Source organism: Megalops cyprinoides, chromosome 2 (assembly GCF_013368585.1).
Source record: "Megalops cyprinoides isolate fMegCyp1 chromosome 2, fMegCyp1.pri, whole genome shotgun sequence".
NCBI classification, from domain to species: Eukaryota; Metazoa; Chordata; class Actinopteri; order Elopiformes; family Megalopidae; genus Megalops; species Megalops cyprinoides.
This window is the reverse complement of record NC_050584.1, coordinates 57,124,600-57,135,273: the sequence shown is the minus strand read 5'-3', so window position 1 is coordinate 57,135,273 and position 10,674 is coordinate 57,124,600. Positions and strand designations below refer to the sequence as shown.

At 38.1% G+C, this 10,674-nt stretch overlaps 1 protein-coding gene across 1 annotated transcript; it reads right to left on the bottom strand.

Annotated features, from left to right (window-relative positions):
- Positions 1 to 5,029: 5,029 nt before the first annotated feature.
- On the bottom strand, positions 5,030 to 10,429 carry LOC118772472 (alpha-amylase-like). The gene is made up of 10 exons (XM_036520839.1): positions 10,244 to 10,429; positions 9,811 to 9,957; positions 9,111 to 9,308; positions 7,602 to 7,832; positions 7,175 to 7,308; positions 6,829 to 6,951; positions 6,643 to 6,742; positions 6,428 to 6,549; positions 5,850 to 5,975; positions 5,030 to 5,679 (listed from the first exon to the last, which is right to left on the bottom strand). The coding sequence occupies exons 1-10, from the start codon at positions 10,427 to 10,429 to the stop codon at positions 5,490 to 5,492; spliced, it is 1,557 nt and encodes a 518-aa protein (XP_036376732.1). The 3' UTR covers positions 5,030 to 5,489.
- Positions 10,430 to 10,674: the final 245 nt, after the last annotated feature.

Sequence of the window (10,674 nt, the reverse complement as noted above, 5' to 3'; positions counted from 1 at the left end):
CATAACGAAGTTATTGATCTGTTCTTCTGTTTAAACAAAGCTTTATAATGCAATTTATGAAGGTAGCTGCTGACCAAGGAAAAACATTTCTATCTCAAGCAATTTCTCAACACACATAAATCTATAAACACTTTATATACAGGTTTGTAACTAATACAATGACTGAAGCAGAGTCTGTTTTGGTCTTTATAAATGACTAAGACCATTAAAATCCCATGCTTTTTTCTCCCGTGATCTCTCCAAAGAAGACTTCAGATCTCATCAATTAAGTACCCACTTGACATAATGACTTACTTGGAACAAATCTGGCTCTAGGACTTAAATCATTGCTGTCAGTTTTATTGAGAAGCTGTTCTGTACAATTCTTTTACTCCCCTTAATCTTAATAGCATCTTAGATACATGATTTCTACATGAATTGGAAAAAAACATATAAATTATGATTATCATCAGCAAGATGTGGTGTAATAGTTTGTGCCTTTTTGTATTTTTTAGTACCAGTAGCAGGTGGAACATGTGATTGAACCAAGCAGCCAAATGTTACATTTTCTATAAAACTGCAAATTATGTAAATACAGATTAGGAATTACACTATATCAGCTGTTCTAAGAATTATGCTATTATTGCATACATTATTGTGCATGGAAACAAATAAACCCTCAACTGACTGAACCACTTGTTTGTCCCTGAGAAAGTATCTTTTTATCAGTAAGCCTTTCTAAGGGCCGGTCAGTGGCAATATGTCTACACTTTATTACTCCAATAGGGAAAGCCAGCAAAAAAGAAAAAAGTTTCTACCATAACAATGGTGCGTCATTCTGGAAACTGGGCTTGGGTCACATTGGGCTTGGGTTCTTTCATGGCTAACACTGCTACAATGAGTTAAAGACTTATTATTTATTATAGAGAAAGTTTTAGTCTTTCAGTCTCTACAACACTATAAACAGATTTCTGTCATTCATAAATACATTCTCTCTATCTATATACATAGTGCTTCTCTCAGAAAGGAGTTTTCTGGAGACACTGGCATTTCTGATATTCGTGATTAGCTCACTAACAGTGGCCAATTAGTGTTAATCAAGATGACAAAACGTGTTGTTTCAAACTGAAGCTGAACTAATTGAAGTGATTAAGACTATGGGACGACTGTAAACAGCTGCAAAATATATTGATTGATTCCACATGAGTTGGATGGGTGGTGAATTTGCTGTCAAAGAAAAAAAAAAACCTTGTGGCTTCTCCTGTCATGCATTCAAGAACAGATGGTCCCTGCTTTAAAGACAAAATGTGTTCCTGGAAATCCTATCATATATCAGATCATCAGCAAATTTATTTTCTCTCAGACAAATATTAGCAGTGGTTACATTACATTCTTGAACACAGGAATAAGCAGAACACAGAAGTAAACACTTTTTTTCAGACAAATTTAGAAAAATGTGGGTTTGAGTATATTCACATGATATTAATATCATATTAATATTTGTATATGTAAATATGCTTACACATATAGCACAGTATAAAAAATTCTGTGACATGCTCTATGTGGTGGTTTATGATTGACAGGTTTCAGAGAAGAGCAAGATGCAAATCCCAGTCTTGAACGCATTTGTATTTAGCTACAGGGTATGGGAGATATTACACACTCTCAAAGGATAAAATAAAACACCAAAAAAACATACTCTAACTCCACTCATGAGTTCAGTGAATTTAATTGGCAAACTAAAATAAAAAGGGCAACAAAACAAACTCAATCTCATGTATTCAAGCTTGTCTCCATTTCCCCACTCTGGTTCAGCGTGAATCTAGATTTAGCATAAGCGAGACAATTAACTGTGCTACTTCTATAAAGGCTGTAAAACATATTGTTATAAAACGAGCACTGCCTGCACCTCAGCCTAAAATCCTATTTATCCCGTCATAGTTTAAATAACTTGAATGGAGGGCCAAATCAGTGCACTTCTTTTATCAGATCCCATAACTCAAGGTCAGTTTATCTTAAACCATCCCGTAATTGTTCTTTATTTAAGGATTAATACCGTACACCACAGGTTCTGCTCATATGACTCTTTTGATATTAACTTTGCCACAGTGAGAAAACATTGGGGATTAAATCAACTTAGGCAATTACCTATTAGCTCATAGCTGATTACATACTGTGCTGCAGGGTTTACTTGTCTCATTGATTCCTTGCTAATATTTAGAGGACGCAAATCCCATGACACATCTTCCAGCCTACTATCCACAGTTCAGATTTATTGCATGTGTGATCTGTTGTTCTGCGTTTGCCTAGAGGAGGAGAGGAGAGCCAAGGAATTTAGGAGTAGGGAGCTAAATGCTTTTTGTGCAGCTTGTAAGTATTTAATTTAGAGTGCAATATCAATTCAATCTTTTGAGTAACAGAAAAACACTATTGCAGTTTCGTCTCTGAAAATACTTCTGAAAATCCTAGCTCATTTATATAACCTTTACGGCACAAGAAGGACAGCGCAAAAGAGAATCCTCTTTGCAGCTGTGTGCTGTTATCATGTCTCTCACACTCGTCTGTAACCATGATTTCAACCGTTTTTGCTTTCTCTTAACACACCGATCCTTTGAAACGTCCGATATGCATGCGAACAAGACAAAGCACACCATTCTTTCTTAAATTTTTTATCACACGAATGTCATTCCTTTCAATACAGGAGGAAAAAAATGAGTTTATAAATCTTCCATGGAGTCACATGTTGATAAAAGTTTTATTATAATTACTGCTATAGCTTTAATGTGAAATCACTGCTGACTGGCAGTTTACTTCACAGGACCTACAGGCAGTGGTGTTTTCTAATGGAGTTGCAGCTCTGGTCTGCTTCCTGTGGGTAGGTCAGTGGTGTCTCTTCAATTAGTATGGGTAATACACCATCTCCCTCCCACCTGCAGGTTGTCCTCTGCTTTATTGTCATGCAGGGGTGCTATCCTCCCTCCAATCCCTATGAGAAATATTCCTTTCCATGTGGAGAAAATGACTTGAGATTAGGAGGCACATTATGCTCCATATTTTATCCCATTAATAATGAAAGCACCTGTCTTATTAATAGGCAAAAACACCATCTTTTGCATTTAGGGAAGTAACAAATGAGGTGACTGCAATAAAATATTGCTAGATAATAATGGCTCTCCAGTTAAATATTTTCTGATGCTAATTTATATTATCTAATTAGCATAGGGGAGTCTTTATTTTGGAGATGTACCACACGGAGGATAGTGCACGTTCTACTGTTATTTACACAACTTGGTTAACATTCTAAATAAACATCCTCTCATGAAATAGTGGCCAGATGATATTTACATTTATTTGCTTTGCAGACACTTATCCATACTTACAAAGCAATGTACATTAGTACATATAAGACTGAAGAACAACAGAAATAGAAAACATAACCGTCTCAAAATGATTGCTGTGACAACTTTCAAAATCAAAAATAAAATGATAAAATCAAATAAAGTACCCCAGTTAAGCATCAGTATAATACCTAAAGTCAATATATGAATCGATGACATCACTCCGCTAAAGTGCTATACAAAGAAGACTTAAAGGATACACTTGTTTAGTTGAGGAGATACTGCAACATGTAGTCTGAAAAGCTATGGAACAGGTGTAATTCCATTGTGGGCTGTTAAGTAGAACAGGCTCAGCATGTCTTTAGCCCAGTACACATAATTCTTCAGAATGGTAACTGAGTGTCCTGCTCATGAACCTGACACACATATATTACAACTATATTGCAAAATGGGGATGATGGAGCTGGCATATCAAAGGGAATTGCACTCTGTCAGCACCTTGGACTCTTCAACCACACAACCCCACCCACTAGTCACTGATGTTGCCCTGTAAGTAGGGCCCTCACCCTTCCTCAACCACATGACCCAATTTTAACCATTCTTATTTATTCCTTGCACAATTAATTGGAAAACATGAAGTCTCTTCACAATTATGTCACATAAAAAGAAAATGCATAAAATTAAGCCAAATGAATACAGAAATGCTTAAATTTAGCCCGTTCTATTTAAATTACCTTTGTATCACATAATGTCATTTTAACATAGAGTAAAACTCATGCAGCAATAGATTTTGGTACATGTTTGACGTACTGACATTGAGGTTTACAAAGGCCCAGTTACATAAAGTTTTTGGTTGGTTTGGATGAAATTCATACCACTAGTTTTCCTACAACCTTGACACTTTGTCCAAAAATTATATAATAATAATAATAATTGTTTTAAACTGACCATTATTTCATATTTTCCTGTTTGAGATTGAGCAGACTTCTTATACCAGAGACAGCCTTACTAGAATTTGCAGGATCGTCTTAATTATGAGATTTAGGAAAAAAATAACATTATTGCAACAATTTGGTGTGTTCATACTGATGACCCTCTGATTTTTAAATAAATTTTATCATACATTCCAAATATGAATTATTAAAATAAAGTACTTCAGTTTAGTCCAAAATGTTATTCATGAGGGTGACTACATGAATTATGCAAAATTTCAGTGTATAAAATATGTAAAGGAAGACACCACTTGTTCTGCCTAGACATAAGAACATGTTAGCAATGGCACATATTTACTTCAGACAAAGACTTGACTGAGTATGTGGTCATTCACAAGTTGTCATTCCAAGCTGTATTAACACTCCATTCATAAAAATACTTTACAGCATATTCAATGATTGAATATTTTTTTTTATCAAAGTCATGTTACCCAATTAATCGATTTCTGATGTTTGAAAAAAAAATGAAATGAAAAAAATATCCTATTTACTAATGTGTATTACATAAAGTACCCTTACATTTTATCTTTCAGTGTTATGTTACACTTAATATTTTGCCTTCAGGGAAAGAAACTAAAACAAATGTAAGACAAAACAACTTGGATTTTAAAAAAGCACAAACCATGATTATATTATATTTAATATGAACTGAACTTGTCATAAAAACCTTTTTTTAATTTTGATTAATACATAAAGTATCCATCTGGCAAAACTCCCCTATATTCTTAAACCTATGTCGCTGAGACTAAGAAATTAGTCTACTTATATTTACATCTTGTGTGCAGGCAATGACAATCAACAGGAAAATAATTCTCATAATATCACACGAGGAAGCTATGGAATGACCAAATTACCATAGCAGAAGCACTACAACATTTTATATCAATATTATATGTCCTCTATGAGTGAACACAGATTTAAAGTGACATACTGTAGTGCACAGTGACTTCCACAGAGCATTTAATTCATATGGCCCCATGAAAATAACTCTCACGAGCTAAATATATCCCCATTGTATTATGCTCATCTCAACTGCACTGGAATGAAAGCCAACATGAGACACACCATGTGTTTGTCAGGCCTCTGTCTAGATTCCACGGAAAATAACTTCCATCCGACAGCAAACATAAGGTAAAAGCTTGCGCCACTCACTTCTTATGTTGCTGGTTGGTTTTTACATTTATAATTTAGAGTCTGTGTGGATGGCAACAAATGGGTCTTCGTCTGAGCTGGTGATCCTGAAACGTGCTCTACCGTCTCCCCCTACAGCGACCTGCTTCCCAGTGCAACGGCCTCCCTCCTTTTGCCCGGAGATGACATCACAGTAAGTTCCAGCAGGCAAACCTGTATTCAGTGTCTTGTCCAGGGTCCTGCCAATGACATGAGTTCGCTTTGCAGTGGCTGTAGGATGTTTTGGCTTTTTTACAGAAAGCTCAGTTATTTCATTTATTTTTTTTATTGCAGTATGTCTTCAGAAAATTACAGCATGTGTCTATGCCATATGAACCATTTATATCACACAAGATGTCTTTATTCTTACCATTCATCATTATTGATGACTATGAAGCCGCGATTGCCACGTCCGAAAGCAATCTGATTGCTCCCATTATCCCACCAGTTACACATCGGCTGGCCATCAACAACATTACGGAAAATGACCATGTTTCTTGATGCAAAGAAGTGGAACAAGAAGGTTTAGTTAAAATACCATGCATACAAAATTACAAAAGCTAGCTTTGTTCTTTTATTGACTAAACGACTGACATGATTTCACTGGTGCTATACCATGTTTAATTCAATTTCTCATGCCCCAAACTCTGTTTTCCATTAAAAAAATTCAGTTGTTTAATGTACTTGTGTCTCTATCAGCTAGCTTGTACCTTGTCTGGCCAACTATTGAAACTTGGTCATGCAGCACTTCTAATATTGTGACTCCATGTATGGCTTTCGCTTGTGCTGTACTCTGCCTCACTTGTAAGTCGCTTTGGATAAAAGCGTCTGCCAAATGAATAAATGTAAATGTAAATATTTAATCGTACTAGATACAAATAAAACAAAAAATGTATTGTTTTATTATTCATTTCAGTGATAAAAATATGTTCAGCTCAATTTGTTTACCTGATCTGAGGCCACCTGTGCTCACACACCCACCCATCTCCACAGCCACCATCTTGAGTGATGGAAACTGGCTTTGTGGAGCCATCAGGAAAGCTTGGAGGCCCCATCCAGTCATTCTGATCCTGTGTGGCAGCAGCAAGAGCGTCCTTTAGACAACACCAGCAAGAACTCCAGCCAGGTTATGGAGACAGTGTAAGCTTGGCAAATTAACTGGCCTTGCCATCCACAATGTGTCGATTCCAGCGATAACTTGACATCACTCTGGTTATTCCGTAAGGGTGGGCGAGCATGAAACCCATGGCCATTTTGTACAACCTGCAGAAAAGAGTGGTTTTTAGTTTGTCCTATAAATGCCTGGAAAGTAAACACTGTAATACTACTTGGAAGGGGACAAAGAGCACCTGGGCTCCCAGAAGGTGAGGATGGACTTGCCCCCTGCTCCATGTCCTCTCTGGTTGTCATGGTTGTCCACAAATACCAGGGCTTTTTCTGATAGCATGAGTCCACAGTCCTCACCCCAGCTCCTGAAACATTAATTCTTGGATTCAATCAAAACTGCCAAGTCATGAGTAAGTGCTATTAATCAGCAGAAAACGGTATGGGATTAATCTGGAACCTTTTTATGGGATTTTGAATATTACCTTCCCTCATCATTGTCATCATGCGGCGTCCCATTTCATAATAAAAAAAGTCTATGTTCACTCTTAACCATAGGTACATACCACATAGTTACTTCATCAGTCTTACTTCAGATTAGACAGCTTCTCATTGTTCCATTTGCGGATGACTGTTCCCAGTCTGGCACCGTACTTGAACTCTGTTACACGGCCTAGCTCATAGTAGTCACTGGCTTTTGTCGGTTCTCCACCGAGGTCAATAACCTATAATAGAAAACATACAATCAACAAAACCACTAACATTGATCAATGTACCCTCCAGCTCATCACCTTGCATTCACATTAACAGGGACAGGGCAGAATTAAAATCAAACCATTATTTGTCACCTAGTCACTAATAACAAACCGATTACGGTGAGTGGTTCTTTAAGATGTTATGAGGTAAAGACTACCGTGTTACATATATAATCTAATGTGAACTGAAGTGGACTATTGGCCATTTAAATTTTCCGGAGATTGATCGCTAACCTGCAAGAGAAATGGGAAGAATGACAAACCTCTTGAAAAATGAAAGGCCTTGAGCCATCTGGGAACCATGTGGTGTTGAGGTTGTGCAGTCTGCTGTAAATCGCATGCAAATCTTCAGGCCACATGTGTTTACAGGCGTCCACCCGGAACCCCGCCACACCCATGTCAATCAGCGAATTCATATAGTCAGCCACTTTGTCTCGAACGTGCTCCCTTCTGTGGGCCAAGTCAAGGAGGCCAACCAGGCGGCAGTCGCGCACCTGTTTATGTGCACAAAGAAATCTGTTAATGAAATCTTCATTTCACCTGGGACACTGGTTAAAGGTTCCTGACAAAGTAGGAAGTTATATATAGTCATATACTTTCTATGAATGTCTGATTAGGCATCCACTGCATCCCACACTGCTTCTGATGACATCAACTTCATCCCTGTTCCTAGCTGTCTTTTTTTCTATACCACTATCATAGAGTCTCCTCTGTGACAATACCTACTTATCAATTATTGTAATCACGTCTGTATGTTGTACTCTGTCCACAAGTACTCTCTGGCATTTCTATTGTGAAGGGCTCTTTATTAAATAAAAACTGGCATTTTGATTATTACTGATTTATGTGAACCACCCTCAGTGCTGGAAATTAGGGGGAGCTTTTAGGGGTTACAGCACCTGTGTTGATTTGCACGCCGCAATATATGACGTAATCCTTATGTGGGTAAGGGCTCAGAGCTGTAAAAAAAGCTCTTTCGGGGGCTCCCCAGAAACAGAGGTTAAGGCGCTCATCTTGTGCACCAGCTGAGCTCTGCATCCTGGATTCGGTGATAACAGGGAGTCCACAGTGGCAGAACAAACTGGCTATGTTCTGCTGGGGACAGGGATGTGTATGTTGGCAAGAGATGCTTGTCTCACTGCTCTCAGGCACACTGTGACTCATCAGGCACCAGTGAGTCGGCTCGGATGATGTCAGCTGAGTAGCGCCTATCCTCCAATGAGTGCCCACTCTGCTGTAGTCTAATGTGTGACATTTGACAAGTGTGAAAAATAGCTGTTGGCTTCATGCAAGTGTATTGGAGGATGGCATTTGTCTCACCTCAGCACTCCTGCGCAAGAGCAGAGGTTGCAGAAAAGAGATGGGACTATTAATTTAGACAACTGGCAATTCCAAAATAGAGGGTTACATAAACAGGGGAAAAAACAATCACAATCCTCTTTCAGAGATATCTGAATCTCATTGATTGGTGGTATCCATAGATAGAATCAAAATTCTACACATTTTTGAGCCAAATGGGTTTAACAAAACTACTGTTTAAGAGAACAGGAATGGGGTTTGTGTGTTCACTGCATATGAGTGGTATCATTTTCCTTCAATCATTATTTTTTTTTGGCTACATTACATTATGTTTAGTCACGTAGCAGATGCTCTAATCCAGAGTGACTTACAAAAGTGAACAAAAAGACTGCTAATTAGCTTTGGAGAAAAATATCTTCAGCTTTGCCTGGTGGTACCAGTGCTGGTCACAAAACAACAGTTGCCCATAATACCTGATAGATGTCCTGGTAGCTCTCGATATTTCCACTCTGGGTTTTGCATATGCCATCGTTGAAATCCCTTGAGGTGAAGGGCACAGATGGGAACTCCTCTTTACTGGCATTGAAGTATGAGCCACAGGTCGAGTGCCTGCCCTCCCCGCCTTCAGATGAACACATGTGATTGATCACAGCGTCCACATACACGTTCACCTGAAAGAACAGTGCAGTACGCCTTATTATCATAAATAAAAAAAACACTGAGACTAATAAAGAATAAAACAATAAAGGGAATCTTAGTACATGGAATCACATACCTCAATCACACATAGCTCCCTGATAGTAACCCACAAAGAAACAGATTTAAGCCAAATTAAACTGTGTACAAACTGCAACATATTGAGGATGACAAACAATCTAAAATAAATACCATATATAACTGATCATGAATCAGTATTAACCTATTATTAGACAGTACTGTTAGTTTAACTGAGGAATAAAAAAAATAAAGAAAACGCACTGAAGAAATAGCAAAAAAACACTGCCAACCAAGCTGAAATAATTGTACAGCAGTGGATCATGGGACTGCCAGTTTGTACAAAGATCTCTGCATCATCTCTTGGTAAATTTCAAGTTCTCAACTAAAGTGCTCAAACAGGTCTGTTACTGTTAATCTACAGTCACAGTGGCTGAGTGCCGTGGAGCTGGGCATCACCCCAACATTGTTGCATCTGGTGATCATATCCCTCAGCTCTTGTTCTGTTCCAGATCGGGAGCACAGATTGTGGCTGACTGGCTGATATCTCTCCCACCACGGCCTCCAAGGTTTAGTGATGACGATGTTCTCAGTAGGAGGGGATATCTAGGGGAATACACGGTCACCTATCAATTCTAACAGCACATTCAAGAGAACATAGATCATATCAGTTATTCTGATGTTTACATTTTCTAAGGTAGAGTAGTTAAGGGACAATAAAACATTCAGAGAGCCAGTTAATGAATGGATATGAACACTATATGTTCACTCTTGTGTAAGACAGTGAAAAATGACATGTTTTACATTGATGTAAACTGCGCACACATACATTTTAGATAACCAGCACAGATAATCAGGAGATAGACAGATGCCTTTTTCGGAACACACATACCTGAACCCCACCAAAACCATGTGGTGCCAAATACTGTTCGCATTCCTTAGCTACATCAGCCCAGCGCCACTCAAACAAGTGGACTATAGACGTTCTGCCATGCTTGGTATGGGGGTAGTGTTGAGCCAGGGAACCCCCAAGTCCAAGACCAAGGGCAACCGCCAATATGCACATCTTTGTTTTCATCTAGTCCAGGAAAACAGGCAAAACAGTTTACGTGTAGCACTTTAACAGATACCCACTACTCAAAATGACAAAACAGCGGTGAATGCAAATCAACTTATGTAGAAGAAGAGAAGCAAAATTAAAAGCAACTGCAAGATGAGACAAAATATTTTATCTTTTTGATAACCTAATTAGATTTACTTTAATTTGGACTGACTTTCTGTCATAATATAATAAATGCATACGTCTGTATAAATGTCACATGT

What these genes read in the sequence shown, in the direction of transcription:
- LOC118772472 (XM_036520839.1), bottom strand. Translation starts at nt 10,429, where the DNA reads ATGAAAACAAAGATGTGCATATTGGCGGTTGCCCTTGGTCTTGGACTT. An exon ending in CCAGATGCAACAATGTTGGG is followed by an intron (nt 9,309 to 9,810) that starts GTGATGCCCAGC and finishes CTGTTCTTTCAG; the next exon opens with GTGAACGTGTATGTGGACGC. An exon ending in CACAGGTGGCCTCAGATCAG is followed by an intron (nt 5,976 to 6,427) that starts GTAAACAAATTG and finishes CTTTGCATCAAG; the next exon opens with AAACATGGTCATTTTCCGTA.